General features: G+C 36.7%; 1 protein-coding gene across 4 annotated transcripts in view; it reads right to left on the minus strand.

Moving 5' to 3' along the window:
* SPRED1 (sprouty related EVH1 domain containing 1) overlaps window positions 1–20,771 on the minus strand; it is a 59,959-nt gene that overhangs the window by 17,293 nt on the left and 21,895 nt on the right. For 3 of the 4 annotated variants that reach the window (XM_074824501.1, XM_074824503.1, XM_074824500.1), the window contains exon 2: window positions 7,477–7,651. In XM_074824501.1, the coding sequence (XP_074680602.1) occupies window positions 7,477–7,651 (175 nt within the window). Of the gene's footprint in view, window positions 1–7,476; window positions 7,652–16,441; window positions 16,558–20,771 lie in introns of all 4 variants that reach the window. The other variant, XM_074824502.1, reaches the window with a different exon arrangement.

Consider the following 20,771-nt stretch of genomic DNA (forward strand, 5'->3'; position numbering starts at 1 on the left):
ATTATGGCCAAATTATTCACTTGGTGATAGGTGCTATGGGTTAAGGACACTATTTGTATACCGAGTGAATTTTCCCAGCCTCATACCCACAGTAAGAACCTCTGTCAGTACAGACTAGCTAGATGTTCGGCATATGAAATACGCCACACCCCGAAAAAACATTACTGTGCTGATATCAATTATTACCGTATCACTGAGAATTTTATTTGTATACTTATTCTACAAAATTTTCAAGCACTTGACTAACTTTATGCTGCTTTCAGGCCATATCAGTTTTCTCCCAGAAAGGCTACTGGACAAGAGAAAATAATACAAGAGAATTGTTTTATAAACTGAGATTAATCAAAACTAAAATCTTTTTGAATGTATTACTGCCTGTACCTAGACACAAATATATTTATGGCTTATGCTCAACTATAATGAAAACAGTAATTAGGAATAATTAACAGAATTATTTGGCTAGAAAACTGTTACAGGTATACATGCACATTCAATTATGAAACAAAGTCGCAGTCTTCACATAATTTCCCCACTTTGAATTGACTGGTTTTTAAAATATATTTGCATATCTAATTTACCTGCAAAAATTATTTTATGCAACATTGTTACATTAATTGTTTCTGGATTAAAAAAATCCAAGGTGAACAAGAAAGTACGGAGGGACGTGCAACTCATCTGCTCCTGTAGTGCTAGGTATAATAAAATGTACAGCAAGACAACCTGTATCTCTGTATTACTACTAGATTCTGAAAACCTACACTGAGAGGTGAATGAGGAATTTTAATATTCTATCATTTCAACATTAATGTATTTTCAGAATTTTCATTTTTAGTTTTGTTACATTTGCAGCTTTTTGACAGAAAAATACAAAATTTCATATAGCATGTGGAAAAATTAGGTTAATTATAAATATAACTGAGAAAAAATCTCTAAATTAAAAAAAAAAATCTGTTTGTACTTAGACTATTCTTATTCCCCCTACCCTACACTAATCATCCAGAGTTTTATTGCCTTTGAGCTCTGTCTCCAGAAGGATGACATTCTTTCTGCACATAGAACTCTTTCAGCATCAAAATAATTTTTGTTACTCCACTCTGAATTCCCTAAATGGTCAACAATATGTAGGTACAACTGCCCACAAGAAAGCATAGGAAGGAATCTATTTGCTGTAGCTGTGCAGGAAAAGGTGCTGTGGCAAAAAAAAAGGTGTACTTCTGCAGTTCTAAGGTATATTAAATGATCATTCTTTGTTCCTTCTGGTGATTTTAAACTTGCTTCCTCCTAAAAGGGAGTTAAAAATCAAGATTTCTCATATCACTGCATTTTCTAGGTCTGTGAGCACTTTTGGGGGATCTCTACCATATTAAACACCAACTATTTTCACACTGTATTTTATGTGCAGTCTCACCAAAATATCAACAAAAAGTACTTCAAGCAAGACTGATTTTGTAGCATCTCAATGAACGCTTGCTCGCAAAGGAGTTAATCCAGATTACTTTATACTGAAAATTCATACCTGGATAACGAATATTTTTAAAAGATAGTACCACTGGAGATAAACTATTGGATTAAAACTCTACTGAGTAGAAGCTATGATTTTTCAAAGAAACCCAAACCAAGCCAGAAAACCCCCAAACCAACCCCTCCCCAACCCAAAAAGCAACACTGCTACCACCCACCCCCCACTTCCAACCCTCACAACATTTTATAAGACAAGCAATCATTAACAGAACAAGCAAACATCCTATCCAACATCATAATTGTTTTCAGCTTGATTTAAGGAAACAACAAATTTGACAGGACAACACTGATCTTTCAGATCTAAAGCTGTATGAAAACAACCACTTATATCTACTGTGTTAACTGATCTAATGGCATTGAAGGGGAAAAATTAGTTCCATCAAAATTGTATGTGTTATCAGATATAAGAATCCATGTAGGTGAGACTTTATGCCTGCCCCACCTGACAGAAAATGCAAAAAAAAAAAAAAAAAAAAAATAAAAAAATCTATAAACACCCAGTCTTCAGTAGTTTTTGTTGCATCCAGAAATACTAAAAACCCAAACCAAACAAAAACATACCAACCATCCCCTAAAGCATTTTTTGCCTCTCCAAAACACTTCTATGCTTTGCAGCAGCAACATATTTTTTTCCCTGTTAAACATAATGCTGCCAAAGGCTTCTTTATGCTGAAGCATGTAAACTACTACCAGGGCTGGGGAGGAAGTATCCTAATACACATATCACCAAAGCCTGGAAATGGAAACCAAGCTTTCAGCAATACAGATTTTTTTTTTTTTTTCCAAGCCTTCGAATGTCCAAGACTCCAGTTGGTTTTTACTGCACTTTGGTATCGTTTGGAACTCTCTACGTGAAGATGTTATCATACTCCCCACATGGTTACCAACAATCTGCCTCCCCAAACCTTTTTTAGATAGAACCTCCCTAAGATCTCCAGTGATAAGCACAACAATAACCTGCAAACTTTAAATTAAGTGCCTAAGACTTAACAAATTTGCATTTTTTAAATAAACATGAGTTACTGGTCTGAAGGTTTTCTTCATTTGGAGACTTAATATAGGACTTCCATGCCAATATGAAGCAGTCACCTTATCACATAATGGGAAATGTTGATCCACATGATCAAGATCCAAATTTTCAGAGCATAAATAGGGCTGTATGTCTACTTACTACTATTTAATGAAAAAATCCTTTTAATATCCAGATGTCATTAAGTGCAACACTAATGAGTTCATAGCTACTCATAAAAATACTTGCTTGCTACATGTTTCTTTTCTCACCTCTACAAGCTACATTCTTCAGAGATACTAGAAACTGGTTTGTGCAGATAAGATGAATCTTTAGAAAAAGAAATTTTAACACTTCAAAACCAAATATTTTTAAACAAAACCAAGGGAAGTATTTAAGATACTAGCATCATTATCTAGGGCTTGTTTTGGAAACAAATATGAAAAATACCTTATTGCATTTGATACAAGTGTCTATTTTGATAACAGACCCCGTAATTGATCATTTCTGGATACTATTTAAGTGGTTTCTAGCTGTACTTTCAACAGCTTAAAACATTACACATAGATTGATAGTTTCACAATTTCTCATTCCCAGTCCAAATCTACAAACACGTAAGCATATAGCTTTTGATGAAACTTTTGAATACCTTTCCTGCTAAACAGAATCAAAAGCTTTTCTCTAATCTTAGGACCAAGCAGGATGACCTGAGTATATTCATGACCCTGTGACACGATTACTATTCTGTCCGTGCCTTTTTTTCTCAATTCAAAAAGTAAAATGATGTAAGGACTGCACTACAACCCATCAAAATCAATCTTTTCTCAAACTTTAAAGCCAATTTAAAAAGTAAATGATAAATTAAGTTTTTGAACAGCAGATTTTTAGAAGAGAACAACAGTATTTACATTCAGTTTCAGCTTTTTTTCTCCCTTTACACAATTACCTGTTCTTCAAAAGAAAGATTTTAAACTTTGATTTTTCATTCCTGACTCACAATCCAAAAGATACTAGTCATACTAGACTTTTCATTCAAGAGTGTACAATTCACCAAAGCCTAAGAACCTATAAACTTGAGCTTAATGTATGTTTAACACTAGTGCTATTAAGATAGAAGGGAGCTACTGTAAACAGTAAGAGAGCAGCAAACCTGACCAGGTTAGGAGTGAGTGTAATTGTTCCAAGCAGACTGGCTGGAGCCAGATCTAGGAAGGTGAGTATACTAAAAGGAGGAAACGTGTAATTATGTCAAAGTCTTCACGAAATACCCTTACATTCCAATGCAGATCTAAACAACCTGAACAAACTAGCAGGCAGCATTCCCTCTCCTAAATTAATTTAATGGTGCCACCAGTTTGATTTTCTTCTCAGATAACTAGGATGCTTTTTGTGAACCCCTGAGATGTTTTAAATAGCCCAGTACTGCACAAAAATTCTGTAAGTTCTACATGCAGCCTGAAGTTGGTTCGTAAAAGGGCTGACAGAAACCTAACTCTCAGGGATATAAAGAAATGACAAGAAACCACCCCAACAAGGAACTTCAATATTTTGATATTCAGTCCCAAAGTATTGAATTTATACAGCTGACTTACAGACTGAGATCTATAGTCCTAATTAAATGGCCACATATCCTGTAAAATATATGGAGAGACCTGGCAGATTGGAATGGAATTGCAACGTAGTGTCAGAAGCAGTACTTGGAGAAAACACAACTAAAGACAGTTTACAAGGAACAATAAGAGATAAAAGATCACTCATTCTTTTTCAGTATGACCATTTAAGAGGCATCTGGAAGATACCTCCATCAAATACCTCACATATGGATTTGAAGTTGCTTTGGAACAAATTCCACCTTTCTACTGACAGACAGGTTAACAGCCATACTGGCATTATGTATTCCCATGGTAAAAGCCATAGATCTGAATTCCATTTTCTCTCTAACCTGAGGTATTTCAAAACCTATGCTTTCCTGTGTCCCAGAAAAGTGCTCCAAGTTCTACACTATAGGTTCTCCAGCATAAGGCAACTTCTGCATCTTTTCTGGAAGCTGAGCCAACTCACAAAAAGAAAAACTTACTGGCCAGAGGAAAATCAAACTATAATGGAGTTATAAAGTATTTTAACAGTGTGTAATGTGACTTGGGCAGGGAGGAAGACTCTATTTTTAAGGATTACTTTCTTTTTTAATTCACGTAAGTATTTTCAGAAATTGCTGTGTGTACCTTGCAAAAAAGTGAGTGAAGTAGAAATCATGGTTCAGCTGACTGAGCTGTAATGACTTCTAGATACTATAACAGATTAAACATTCCTGAAGACACATGTGCTCAAAGTCTGAGTAACAATGTTCAAAATGGTTTAGGAAGCTTTTTAAAAACAATATTCCTACTTTTTCTTTGCAAATACAATAGCAGAGCAACCAACTAAATAGCATATGACTAACTTCAAAGATCACTCAGGTATAGAGACCTACACATTGAGGCCATTCCAAAATGAGATTAGAGTGATGTTGGAGCACAGAAACAGCAGATTCAGTATAACTCTTACTCAGAACCAGAAGATGATCAAAATATTTGGTCCCTACTCAATAACAAATACAATGAACCATAACAACTTCCACTTCTACTTTATTTTTAAAGAAAAACTAAAAAATAGCATTTTATGACACAGAAGTAATCTTCAACAGTCCTCTTCAGGGTTGCTTCTTTGAGAACGCAGCCTTCTCTACTCTTTCAGTTGGAACAATTACATTTCATCTTGCTGGTGTTGTTTTTCTTGGTCTTTTCTTTGCATTATGAAATATATAGTCACCTGTCAATTCTACTTGGACTGAAAAACCCAGTCATTTGGCTTCATTAAATAAAAGGTTAAAAATTGTGCTTAAACAGTAAATCCACAGGAATATCCCAAGAACAAATGTAAAACCATTAACTATGTTAAAATCATAAGGATCAGAACAGTTTCAGAATCAGTGACAGGATGGGTCCCTACCCAACAGAACTTCTCTTCCAGTCCCTGCTATGGTCCTTCTGAAAAAGTGTCATGACCTAACAATCTCCTCACATACCTTGGTGCAGGATCTTGCTTATGTCAACAGGGATCTTGTTGCATTCTGTGCAACTTTGTTGTTAATTCATTACAGACTAGCTGTTGCTTATAACTGCATTAGTTGAAGTCTGAAGAAATATATCCACATGTAACTTCCTTCAACTCCGTTACCAAAGCATCACTGGCTCTACAGTATTCTTCCCCACAGCCTAAACCTGTATTTGTTAGTTCCCTGAGGTTTATTCAATATACACTGGATAGATATTCTTCCTAGCTGCATTTCTTCCATCTTTTAATCACATGGTTTTTGAGGGGCTGACAAAATCTGCCCTGACAGACCGATAGGTCGCATGTGGAGGCAGTAGAGGGGGGACTGATGGACACAGGATGGGGGACACACAAAAGAACGAAAAAAACCAAAACAAAACAACCTGTTCAGGACAATAAATGTTTGGAAAATATATTCATACTAACATGAGCCTCAATTCTGGACAGGAAGAGCAGAGACATTTAAAACCTTCTACCAGAAGTGAAAACAAAACAAGGCTTGCCCAGGGGAAGCAAGAGAGCAAGCATAAACAGATCAGGATGCTCATGGCTGCGACATTTTCATATGCATGTGGGAGAAACATTAAACCAGCCCTAAGTTCTGAGCATTTTATTACCCTCATATTCTGAAGGCAAGATGCGAATGTTGAAAGTATTAAGAATTAAGAGAAAATTGTCAAGTATCTCTAAATGCAATAAAGCTCCTCAAAAACAGCCTCAATAAGGCTAAAAAAAGTTCTAAAGGGAACTACAGCAAAGTGAGGAAGGAACTGCAGGTGCACATAGCTGTGCAAGAACACAGGGTACTCTGCTAATAGCACTACGCCTCGCTGAAACGACTGAGTCAGCAGAATTTCTATTTATACGCTCTCTTCCTACAACAGTCACAGTCAAGGCAGAAAACTCAGCAGTCCTGCCTCAAGGGAGAAACTGTATGCTTGACAAAGAACCAGCAATATGGTATAAGAAGTAATTCTACCTTCTAAGCTTACACAGGAGTCATAAATTGGCAGAAAAGAGTAAGTTCTTGATAAAAGTCATTAAGATGGAGGTTTTGTGCTTTCCCCACTTCTCTTTCTTTCTGCAGTAAGACAGCCCTCCCCCCGCCCCCCTTCAGAAACCTATTTGGCACACAAGTATCTAAGCAAGTCTTAGTAAACCAATTTAGTTTTCCACAGGTCTGCACATAGAAATGGCCGAGATCCTACACCCATTTTTCTTTTGTGAGGCTGACTTTTGTGATGCTATTTAAGACAAGTTTATTACTGTCATTTTATTTAATGTAGCTGATAAATGAATACTGTCTATGTGTTCATCAAACCAGATCAATTCTTGGACCTGTCAGCTTCGTGGTTTCTTCCAATACAAAAATTGTTTTCACGTAAAAATGGCTACTTCTTGTCATAGCCAACTAACGGAAATCATTATTGAGGTATTCCTTCAGATTTTGTGTTTTTAACAAGTTATCTCATTTCCCAACACTCCTATTCAACACAGTATCACTGGTGTATTAACGGGTTAACAGGAAGATTTAACTTTAACCCTGCATTGGAAAAAAACCTGAATAGCAAAACATTTCCCCAAGTGGATGGAAATCTGCAATGAAAAAAATGTTTTAAAGTTTTTAAAAGATCAACATGCTTAATTCTAGAAATGCATGGTATTAAACCTAAACCAAACAATTGGCTCTGTAGGTATATAAACATTGATATGGTTATCAACATCAGTCTAAGCAGCAGCATTAGACTGAGACTATAAATTTACTTTCTAGTCTACAAGCAACAATAAGCAAACATCTATCCTCAGGTCCTGTGTAGTTTTAATAGGAACATTAAATGGATGTAAATTGTTACCGTTTTATCCCTGAGTCGTTCTCCATGGATAAGAAAATCAGCACAGCTATTCTCTTCCTGGGGAATGACTTTGAAGACTGTGACACAGCTTAGTCCACCCCCTCCAAGTGGTAACCATCCACCACTTGAGTCATCCCGGGTCATCACCACAGCTCGCACTCGTGCATAACTATTACTGGAAGAGATGCAAAAGAAATAATTAGTTTTCCATAAACGCAAACCAGCTAAGTCTAGTTAAAAAACCAAACCAAACCAACAAACCCACAACCAAGATCACAATAATTAACGTTGCGGAGGTTCAGTCCTTCCGTAACAGTCACCTAGAAGAAACCGGTCTAGGAAGACCCTCAAAAAAAGAAAAAAAAAAAAAAGTTCCTCTGTACTTCTGTGCCTTCATTAGGACTTCTTGGAGCTTATATGCGATTCCTTGTAAAGAAACTTAACCACACAATATAGTTCCTCAGAGTCAAAACAGATATTCTTCTAAGAACTTTACAATCAGTGATCTAGCTAGAGACAGCCACGGGCGGGAAGAGACTAAGAATCAACTCCCGATTTATTTTAGACTGATCATGAAGCCAGTCAGCCACCATGAAATTGCACAGAAAAGAGAACAAGAAAGCAGAAAAAGGTCAGGCCTTCTGCCACTGAAATCTAAACAAGAACAGGCTTCTAGTCAGAAACCCCGCTTCCCTTCGTCCCTCCCTCCCTCCCTTCCTCCCTCCCTCCCCCCTACGCACATAACCCGTCCTTTGCAAGGGTAGGTCAGGACACACACGCTGTGGGGTTTGACAACAGAACCAGTTACAGCTACTTAAAACCTAATATTTGCAGTGTCTACTAGCTGGTTCTCTCCTGTATTCACAGTTTGTGGAAAATTACTTGCATTTTACAATTCAACAGCTTTTTCCATCATTTAGCATTTTTATAAAATAAACAAATGGTTATCACTTCATTACTTAAAAGCCAAATTCCTTTTTCAGAGTCTCAGAAAAAAGAGATTCTGGTGATCCCTCTCTCTCAGCTTTTATTTACTTCTTTTCAATTAAATGACAAATTTTAGTTTTAGTTATGAATTTGCTGCTGGAAATCCAGCAGCAAATGAATTCAGCAGAAAAAAGAATCTGCTGTTGGAAAACCCCATGGTTTACCAAGGATGTTATAAGATCCTACATTCAATGTATGGTTTACCACATGAATGTAATAGTCCATGAATTAGTATTCCAACACTTCAAGAGAAATAAGCTTCATGATATCTTTTGCAACATATTTCTGATTGAGCATTTAAGTACTTATGTCAGTGATGTCAAATTTAAGGACTGAACAGGAAATATTAGAAGAGGACAAAGCTGTTCCTTCTGTACGAAATTATTTGTGATATAACCGTTCACCAAACTGTTGTATTTTAAAACGATCACTGCTTTATTTTTTTTTCCCCTCAAACGTCCCAAAATAACTGAAGGTAGGCTTTTTTGCGTAATTAATATATTACGTTCTCTCACACACATATGATTCACACATATGATTCACTTATATATATATAAAAGAATTTTGCTGCAAGCATCTAAAGCTTAAATACATAACGGTTTGCAAAATGGGAAATAAACCAAGATTATCCAATTTTAGCTTATAGGCAAGTGAACTTGTTTATAGAGACTTTGTTTGCCCCCTCCAAGCAAAAAACCAGCCTCCTCCTCCCCCTAAACCTCATAGTTAAAATGACAGTTCACAGTCAATGTTTCTCACCATTTCTGTACCAACATCTTTTAGTAACTCTTCCCACACAGCAGATAAATATAATCAAGAAAAATCCAATCCTTCATTGTATGCATCTATCAATTCTAATATCTGCAAATAAAAATGGTTATATCTTCTTAATAATATCACTGAAAGTTAAATCATTCATTGGTCTCTATCACTGTGTTTCACTCAGAGATAAGTTCAGATTGTAGTTGTACACTTCAGACACAGGTAGTCTGTCTCATTTCTCTCAGGTGAAGACCCTTTTCTGACTGAAACTGAGGACACCGGGACTACACACTCTCTTTGCTGTTCTCCACAAATTCAGCGTTAAAGTTATTCATTCTATAGATTTGGTTGTAAATCCGAATATTAGAGCTTTCTTCTGTATAACAGACTGCAGCAAAAGTTCAGTTAAGCATCATTCAGGGATATCACAGAACTTCACTTAGGCTACATGAGAAAACTTGAACTACAACAGATTAATGTTTTCATTTTGTTGTTTTTTTTTCTTTTAATTAAAGTTTACACTCCACATCCCTTTGCTTTTCAAGAATTGCTAAGGAGATGCAAAGATGAAGGATTAATATCATACCTCAATAGCTTAACTACTTGCCAGAGTTTTCTGTCAGTGTTGGGTTTTTTCTCCCCTTCCCTATATTGAGGTGCCTAGTTTGGTCTAGTTAACAAACTTGTGTTTTGCTTCAATATTTTCTAAACTGTTTTAAACAACATTTATTCTTTCAAGTACTTTAGAAACTACTGTCAAATCCACTGCATTAGTGCAAGAGCCAAAATAAAATTTCCCAACAGGTAATATTTAACGAATAACCTCTTAAATTGAAACAAAACAGTTTTTCCAGACAACCACCCTGTAAATTAACTAGACGAACTCATTACTGTATTTGCAACAATGCCAAAGACTAAAAAGAGACTGCTTAGTTTTGTGGGGATTTTTTTGTTGTTGATTGTTTCTAATATAAATTTTTATATTTTAAAGGAACTCACAATTGGTAATGATAACCATTTTTAGTAACAATATAAGATGGTTTGCAATTAGCCACAAAGCAGCAGCAGGACTTGAGTGATTTCCATTTCCAGAATCCTCTGTAAACAAAACAGCATCTGCTTGTCACACTATTGGTGCTACCGAAACCACCCAGATGTCTTGTATCTCTAAGCGTTATAGCCCCATCTACTCTAGGGAATTTTGGAACAAATTGCTAAACTGCCGGTATAGCTTAGCTGTGGGAAAAAGGGCAGACAAGGCTCCAGTGTTTTCCGGCACCACCCCTACAGCCTAACATTTTTACCTACTCTTGCGTGTTCAGCAGCTCTATCAGCAGTAACTAAACAAAAGAAAACCAAACAAATGGCAATCAGTTGAGTATTGCTCTTATGAAACCTTTTACTTAGAGCTACCACAAGCATGTGAAATGTAGCATGAAGAGCAGCACTGCAACAGTGGGCCCAAACCTATTGTATCACATCCAACCGTTCCTGAGACCACCTGATTTTGGTTGCAGCCACTGGAAATTCTTGAAGCAAAGCAAGGCTTACAGGAAAACCCAAATTCTGTCCATAGAAGCATGCTGCCACCCAAGAGACAGTGCTGAGCACCAGTGGAGACTGGAGACAACCACACCAGAATCCATCAATTCCTAACAACTATGGTAACAGATCATCTCTCTAAGAGCTGAAGTGCCTCAGGTAAGGAGATGAGAGTACAGTATTCTTATGTGATTACAATGAGTTATAAATTGTGATGAAGCAGAAAAAGAAAAAAAAAAAAAAGAAAAAAGGTTCTCTACAGTGTTGTTTTGCCCTAGTAGTTGAGAGATACTGAAGAGCGCAGCATGTGTCTGAATGGTATACCCATTAAACTTGAGATGAAGTCATTTTAAGATTAGCAAATGAAGATGATTCTTGTACCAAAATCAAAAGCTGGAGTGGGGTGAACTCAGAAGCTGAAGAAAGCATTAGGGGGCAGAAACAAAGGGCTACAAACCATAAGTAGACAGGAAAGATGTGAGATTTAGTCCTTGCCTGCCATCAACTTTAAAAGCATCAAGCATTAAAATCTGACCACAGGTTTTAAAGGCTCTCTCCTCCCTCCAAAAGCTGTGTGTTTATATTGTTATAATGCTCCTGGGCCCGAACTGACTTATGACCTGGATGACCAAACTGTTGTTCAAGCCCTGCACTGCACTGACCTCAACAGGCTGGAACCTTCAGCTCAGCAACTAATGAACAATCCTGCTTTTGGTGGCTTGGGGGAGGAAGACAATTGTAATTTCATCACTATGTTTTTTTCGTAAAAAAAAATATTTTGATAATTTGAGGTATTTCTTATGTGTAATATCAAGCAAATTAAAGATACCAAGTGTTATTACAACATTTGTCCTTTCTTCCATTAACGATCCAAAAGAGAATGAAGGTTAAGAATCTTCTGCCAAAATATTTTTCCCAGAGAAAAAGGGGAAGAGATGTTGAAGGAGGAAAAAAAACCCAGCTATCTTCTTGCATTACATTTATTTTAACCCAGTTTCAACAGCATGCAAATCTTCCCTCTCCTAGATTCATATTAAGCATTACCATTCTTTTATTTGTATTGCATCTTGCTCATTTCTATTTTAATATAGGACTGAAAAATAATAAACAGTGATCCCAGAACTGTTTATTAAGACAATTGAACTGCAACTGCGAAACGTTTTTTAGTACTATAAAGCTACTACCATCACCATCAAGAAACCTGGATCTTCAAGTGGAATTAAAAACAGAACCATACAAGAAACTGACCCTCTTAGCTTCAGTAAAAATATTTCGCATTATGGTTTCTTTCAAAGCTGGAAAGTGGATTTGCAGAAAAGGACCTCAGGTTTCAGGTGGACACCAAGCTGAACATGAGCCAGCAACGAGCCCTTGCAGCAAAGGCAGCCAACGGTGTCCTGTGCTGCATTAGGAGAAGCATTGCCAGCAGGTCGAGGGAGGTGATCCTTCCTCTCTGCTCAGCACTGGTGAGGGCACAACTGGAGTGCTGTGTCCAGGGCTGGGCTCCCCAGTACAAGACTGATATGGAGCTACTGGAGGGAGTCCAGCCAAGGCCACTAAGATGATTATGGAAGTGGAGCATCTGTTATATGAGGGAAGACTGAGAGAGCTGGGGCTGTTTAGCCTGGAGAAGGGAAGACTTGGGGGTATCTTATCAACATAGATAAATATCTGAAGGGAGGCCGCAAAGAGGATGGAGCCAGGCTCTTTTCAGTGGTGCCCAGTGACAGGACCAGACACAATGGGCACACACTAAAACACAGGAGGTTCCATTTCAACATCAGGTAATACTTTTTCACTGTGAGGGTGCCTGAGCACTGGCACAGGTTGCCCAGTGAAGTTGTGGAGTCTCCATCCTTGGAGAGGTTCAAAAACCGTCCAGACATAGCCCTGTGTAACCTGCTTTAGGAGGTTAGGTGGTCCTCCTTGAGCAGGGGGAGTGGACAAAATCACCTCCAGAGGTCCCTTCCAATCTCAGTTATTCTGTGATTCTTTGATTTAATATCATATTTCAAAGCACAGCAATTTAAATAAAATACAGCTTTACAACAATAACTAATATGGGTTCATTTACGAGAATTCATGATACTTTGAAGTAAGAGTTGTCACTGTGCACAACTGCTATTTAAACACTTATGACAAGGCTAAGAAAAAAAAAAAAAAGGCATTCTGAAAAATCGTGACACACTCTGCTATGAAATTACACTATCTTTGCTGGCACGAAAGTAACAGCTCCAGGCTGATCTTCGAATGTGAACTGGTCATGGATCAAGGCTCTTTACCTTTGACTGGCACTTTACACAAGTACTTTAACCCCTCCAACTTCTGCTGCAATACACTTATATGTTTGTAGCCTCACCCAAAGAGCATACATGAACCACACTTGTCTTTTTATGACTCTTATTATCCATACAGCTTAGCAGAAGATTTTACAATTCCCAACTAGAGAAGTGCTTGTGAGTACAACCATGCCTGGAGTACCAAAGGTAATACCAGATCACTGAGTTGAAGTCTATTTTACTTGCAGATAACATTTGTTGAGTATTGACTCAATGTAGAAAAAAATAATTAATTTCACCAGTATCACATGAACATATCGGTACACTGCTGATGATATGAAGTCCTTTGTTACTAAGGTTTAGAGAATGACTACCACTGGCACAAAACATTAATGACTTCTCTACAACAGAAGGAGATGCAAATATAGCACGAGTGCTAAAGAAGACATAATTTACATCAAGAAAACATATGACAGCACATCCTATTAATTTTTGTGAAAAGGAAACTGCTGTATATATATTTTTTGCCATAATAACAAGTATTATATGAGGCTCTGCTTGACACGTCTGTTACATTTCTCCTCTCAAAATTATACCAGCAAATCAGAATATACACCAAACTATTATGCTGGTAAAAGGCAAAACTTTGCAGACTCTCCTTTAAGAGAGAGGCAAAAGGTATTCTTCACAGGAAAGACAGGAGGTACATCAACCATGCATGGCTACTATGCCTAGGAAATTTACTTTTGTGAGGAGCTTAGCAAGAAAAAGACATGGATTTCCAGGAGGAACTACAGACAAATGCTGTTACATTTAGGATACTGGTACCCACACTGATTTACTGAAGAGGTTTGGACTTTGCCAAAAAAGCTGAATAAGACATTCCTGCTTGAACAAAAAAAAAAACAAAACCACAAAAACCAGAAGGCTGAACTACCAAGCAAAATGGCTTGAACCCAAAATGGCAGAAGAAAAAAAGCTACGTGGGAAACTGTATTCCATAAGGAAGGGATAACTGGTATCCTGAAAGAGCCAAAAATACTTGGTTACACAATTATTATTTAGTAGGAGGGGTTTGTAAAACAAGGTGTTTGACAGTGCACCTACAATTCAAAAGGGAAAGAGAGATACAAATGAACAAGTGTCCAGAACAGGAAACTATTAATATAGTATATTGCTGTTATGAAGTGTTCTCTTGGACACACATCAGAGAAAAAAAAAAATTAAAAAATAGCAGCACTAGAACTACATTCCTATTTGAATACAGACAACTTAAGATTTGTGACCATGTAAAGTAACCGATAGTGCAAGGAAGAATGGGTACTACGGCAAGAGCTTTTGCAAAGCACAAGAGTACATGAAGAAAGGAGAAGTTGCTAAAGATTTGAAAACCATGAAAACTACACAAAAAAACCAGACATTTGACATTTCCGTGAATAACATTTTAGCCCTGCTCCCCAGCATCACCTCTTGTTTAATAATTGTAGCTAGTTTCTATTACTTCCGTATGTCATCCATGAGGATTGGTTAAATGAAGTAGTATTTTAGCAGATTAAAGGAAATCACGACCCATACTTGGGTTCCACCTCTTTTAAACTGCCTTCTGGAGGCCTATATTTTCATAATAGTATGGATCCTGTAACACCATCTGGTCAAGGCATATTACTTAGAAAATTGCATCTGATATCAAATACACAAGCAAATAAAAACCCCAAACTTATTTTTCTTTCTACCCTTCCCCACAGAAGTTAAAAAGAACCAAAGTAACAATCAAAGATGGGTCCACAGGTTTTGGACATGTGTAGCAGAACCAAAAGAACAGTATATAGTATGCAGTTCCCCTTTGTAAGAGTTGGTGAGATGAGCTGGACATGGCAGATGCTTTTTAATGACTTCCCAGATGCCTGCTTAACAGAGGACTAGTACCAGGGACTCCTGGACTATATGCCATGCAATTCCAGGCAGATGGGGTAACAGAATTTCAGTGGTCAGATCTTGCTACTCATATGACCCCCATGTTTAATGGCTTCCTCCAGAAAACCCTAAATTTGCCCCATTCTTAGAAGCTGACAGCCATGAACTCCAGAAATATCCACTCTTCATCCCAGCGCAGTTTCTCCTCTCTCTATATTCTCACAGTTTTTTCTCCTTCCTTACCCCAGAATTTCTGAAGATCCAGAGGAATCTCTTCACTCCATTTATAGCACAGAACTGTCTGTACCTCTTCTAATTTTGTGAAATCACTATTTGTTTCTTATCAAGTAGCAATCATGCTATTGGGTACTGATGCCATGTATTAATTGTGACTTGCTTACCATGGAAACATGTAGATAAAGATGAAAAAGCCCACAAATAAAACAGGAGTTAGTTTTTTAGATCAGAAAAGTTTCCATTTCTTTCCAACCATGCAAAAACAGAGGAACATCTAAAGAAACAATGGAAGACAAGCTTTTAATTTTCTCTGGCACTTCAGCAAACTTAGGACAAGCACAAGTTTGTAGCCTAAGGCAGATTCCACTGAAACTAAGACAACTTGACACTTCCAGTAAATGTCAGACAACATCCATCCAGTCCAGAAGGAATTCTTTTTTTTTAATTAAGCTTACAGATTCAGTTGTGTCTTATTTTCCTTGGAATTGCAATGATTACTACAGTTTATAATACATACTAAGGGAAGTTTTTCAGGTAATAGTTATATCTGAACAAGTCAGAATTCTCTCTTCTCTCGGGGCCATTTTCCTCCAGTCTTACATACTCACAAAGGCTCTGAGTTTCACTCAAGTATGCAAGTACAATTAGATCACCCTCACAGTCATCTAGCCATAAAGATTAAGGACGGCAGAACTCTGGAGACCCTATTAACAGCAGATGTGATGCATTAATCAACAAGTCATTTTGCAATAAAGTTCTTGACCATACATTGAAAGAAGACCATAATAAGGTTCCTTATGAACAATTTTAGCTACTCTAAGGTATGACAGGCTGTACTGAGTATGTCATTTTCAAACAAGCACCTGTGTACTTTTTGTTTCACTGCTTCTTGCATTTAAGATCAGTGCTTCACAAATGTCCAAAAAGCTATTATTCTTCTCCTAACACACATAAAAACTTATTTAGCAAAAATAAAGGACAAACCAAGTAGACCCTGTTATACTTTCTCCAACAGACCTGACAACATTGTCTCAGATTTTGTATTTACTATGCCTGAATTTCTTTCAGCTTGTTCTGGACTACACACTCTTTGGGACAGGGACCATCTGTAATGAGCATAAATCAATAAAGAACTGAGTGCATGTTGGTATACAGAGCTTAGCTGGTGAGCTGCTACATACTCTTAAACTTTTTGCAATACATTTATGGAAGAAAATAGCATCAGTCTCACTGAGCTTACTCACCTCAAGCAACACTTGGTATTAGGTAGGCAACCACAAAATCTGTGTTTTAATCTTGTCACATCAAAACAAATTTATAAAAGGTCCAGATCATTTCTAGCATGCATTTCCCACTCAGCCTGCATAGAAAAGGAACAGAACCTGAAACCAAATAAAGCATATCCACACTTACAAAAATAATCTTCCTTTAACTGTCTTGCTGAGATGTGAGATTGCTAATGAATGCTGTATAAGAAATAGTGTTTTAAAACTATGTGAATTAAAACTGTAGTATCATTTGTTGATATTGTTAAATCTAAAGCTTGTCTCAACATTTACATTGACATGGCTTTTCAAGGACTTTAACCTGCTCATATGAAAAAGTGATCTTGCAAAGTAAATTATATTCTAGGAAAATCCCTAACACTAAATTGCTCTTTTTAACATATGACAAAAAAGCCAAACATCCAAAAGGATGTTTTGTTCAAACACACACAAATGGACAAATTATGAATGTTCACACTAACAAAACAGAAAGACTACAAGCCAAACTGCAAAATGCTTAACAAATAGCACCAAAATCAGAGTAAAAAAGAAAATCTGAACATGGCTTAAGGAAGATAGCTTGTGAACTTGCAAATCTATTTTAAAGGTCTATGTTCAGTGACCGAAAGGAAATTACCATTCCCTTGCTATGCAGCACCACACTTTGTGGTTTGAATCAGTCTTTCTGTAGTTTTAACAAACCATAAGTATTTGGGATAGAGGAAATAAGCCGAGACAGACAAGTGAAAGACAAATGCAAAGACTTCTATTACAAAAATCCATCAAAAGAGAAGAAACAAAAGATTAACTAGATTACACAAAATGTTTTAATGCTATGTCCTTCATATTTGCCATACATCAGCATAAACAATGTGACTTACATAGCCAATATATAACTGTATGATCTATGTTTGATAAACTCAGTAATAATTAGCATCCCAGCCAGCAGTCTCAAGCATAGAAATAAGTGATTCACAAGTCCTAAGGTCAGAGAACATAGGAATGTTAATAGTGAATCAAAAAGTATAACTAAGCCTTGTGTAACTACACTCCCTGCTTCAACTACTGCTAAAGTAATACTTTTTAAAAGTTTCTACAAAAAGCTGTATGTAATGAATACATGGGTCATGCATGAATGTAACAGAGCAAAATAGCAGACTGAAAGGCCTCTCAGTTCAAAAGGAAGATTATTTAAATTATATTATTTGCTGCTATTCCAGAAGAAAAGCCTAGAAACTTGTAACCAACAGCACAGAAGAATAAAAAGTATACATGATCCCCCACACACAAAATAAGTAACAAAACAAAATAAGAATACATTCACACTTCCTAAATGATGGCTAGTCATGAGAACTCCTACAATAATCACTGAATCTCTCTGTCTACTGAGCAAATGAAAAGGGATCCGATCCACCAGCTACATTTTCCTTGTTTTGGCAATAACAAAGTCCTGAAGGGTTACAATACTGAGATCATGAGATGATTTAGTGTTATGATTACATCTCGTTGCTTCCTCTTTGGACTTTTCAAAACCATTAATACCATTAGAAGTTATGGGTCTGGAGGAGGGGGGGGCTTCACCATAAGGAGGAAGTTCTGAAAAGGGTGCTGGAGATAGCTAAGTGAAACTGCACAAAATATATGAGTATCAAGAAAGCAAGTGCAACATGACACAATGCAAGCTCAAAACTGTTTTTAGACAGTAGAATCCAAGCAAGGAGTAAAAGAAAGGTCTTTCTGCTCCAGTCAGTCTATGAGGCAAAAAATGTCATGTAGGAACTAGGCAGATTTTTTTTGGTGCAGCTCTGACATACATGTTGCACTAGGTAAAACAGACGGCTACACACCCAAAAAATGTTTTAAGCGGCTATTTGCCACTTGTTACACAAAATATAAGTTTATAAAATACAGTATAAAGTACAAAATTGAAAAGTCTAAGTCAATGAAATATACATTAAACTGTTCCACAAATATCTGTGTTCTTGTATTTAACACCACTGAAAATGAAACCTGAGTGCATAAATGAAGAAATACAATCAGAAAATTAAATATCTCTGCTTAGAGAAACAAAAGACAACATTATATATTCAATAAATGTAAGGAGACATTACAGTGGTGGAATGGACTAATAGATGTAGATAGTGAAGATACAACTCAAGAAACAGGAATTTAAATTTGGCCGTTTCATTTGTACGCAGTGTGTTTTCGTTATGGACTTTTGCTCTTATTCCAGCAACAGAAGGACCTTCTCTATTCATATCTCAAGCACAGGGTCTACTATTAAAACAGTAAGAATTACTTATAATAAGGGAAAATTATTTGTAAGTATTGATTTTGAGTACTTTTATCTGCAATGAGGCTGTCCAAATAATCCCAGTAAATGAGGAGAGGTCATTAACTAGCTAGAGAAAAGCAGCAGCATTTTATTATGCATCCTGAAAAGCAAGATCAAAAGACCAATAACATATTATAAGTAACTTTAGTGATGCTAACAAACAATCTCTAATTTTTAAGACAAAATTTTCACTATTTAGGAATTTAAGCCTAAAGTACTGGCTGTATCGTAAAAGTTCATCTGACAGAATTTTGTAGACTTTGGTCACAACCCAACATTGAGAATGCATTCATCAAGTACAATCTTTACATACAGGATGTACAATAATGTTTTTGAGGGCTCTGCTTCATGAATTTGGTTGCCCAAACATCAAAAAGTTATTATGTTTGAAGGGAAGAAAGAATACTCCCAAGTCATGCAGTAATTCCTAGGCAGAATTAATTTGCCTGTAGTTTTTAACAATTTCTCACATTGTTATTAAAGACTTATTATTATTGTTAAAAATTTATCGACTAAAAGAAAAATCGGGAGCAATGATTGAGTCAAAGTATTCTAGAACCATCACTCTGCAATTTTAACTACCTGATAACTGAAGTAGCTCATCCTTGTTTTCTTCACGCATATGTTGATTGGGAAGTGCTGTGTGACCAATACTCAACACAACCATCTATTTGACGCATTTTTACAAAAGACTGAGTAAAAAACCAATATTGACTATTCCACATAAAAAGCTGATGTTTAAAGAAAAACAGCTGACACAGTTGTTTCTTTAGAAAGCACAAAAAAGAAAAGATTGCCCAACAGTTATTTAAGGGGAAGAAAGGGGAGCTAAAAGTGCCAGAACTCAAGTAACAAAAATGAAGTAATAGATGTTTCAAAAGTCAGTTACATGAAAAGATGGGGGGGGGGGGGGGGGGGGGGCTTGCATAAATTCTTCCCTATCAAGTAAATAACATTAAAAAAAAAAAAAAAAAGGAAAAACGGGCAGGGGTGAGAAGAATAGGAGAAAGAGAGAGGAAACAGCATCTCCTTCTCCCAAACAAGTAGCAGGCACATAAGAAAAAAACTGGGTGCCCTTCTTCAATGTGTGCAGCACAAAGTATTTGGTTTTAACTGCACAAAAAGCATAATTAAAGTGCATCACCGTTCAGCATGCAATTCTTATGCTACAGCTTTCTGTAATACACCGATATTTTTTCTCCATCAAAAGAGAAGTATAAAATCTTGTAACTAAATCTAAACTAGTAAAAATTTGGTTAGATTGGTTCCAATAAAAAAGAACATAGTAAAACACTACGATTTTTCATTTTTAACTGTATATGGATTCAGTATTTCCCAGCAAATACAAGTTATTGTATTACATCTATATCATATTAATAGTTTTAAGTAACACAGGTGGAAAACTGCTAGGGATCATAAGGAGTGGGAAGAAAGGTTCTAAGAAGCATTTCCACAGTGAGTAAGCAGAGACATATGAAAATGCACAGCAATCAGATTTCTTCTTTCCTGTAAACCACTTTCTGCAGCCTGATTTCAGGAGGTCCTTTAATGGAGACTGGTGAGCGAATACAAAACTACTGACAGTGCTACACTATCTTCTACTAACAAGTCCAAGGCAACTTTCATACCTACACTACCATTATTGTTACAAGCATTTTAATGTAATATGATCTGGCACTGTTGCCAGAAGCACTCTCCCCATCCTTCTCTTGCCCTGATCATTTACTCCTGCCATGCGCTTTCTCCGCTGCTTCTGCAACTTTGCAGTGATCAACACTGGGAAGCTGATGTGAATCAAGAGTAATCCAGAAGAAAGGTTAACTTCAACCCAGAACAACCTTAATCAGTAAATGTCTGATTTTAGTCACAAGGCTATCTCATAACTGCTTAAAGTGGTTCTGTAGATACGATACTTCAACATAAGTTCCAGAGCAGTGTCTGAACACGCATACGAGTGTTTGCTTCACCGCCAGC

This window comes from Strix aluco, chromosome 4 (genome assembly GCF_031877795.1).
Source record: "Strix aluco isolate bStrAlu1 chromosome 4, bStrAlu1.hap1, whole genome shotgun sequence".
Classification (NCBI taxonomy): Eukaryota; Metazoa; Chordata; class Aves; order Strigiformes; family Strigidae; genus Strix; species Strix aluco.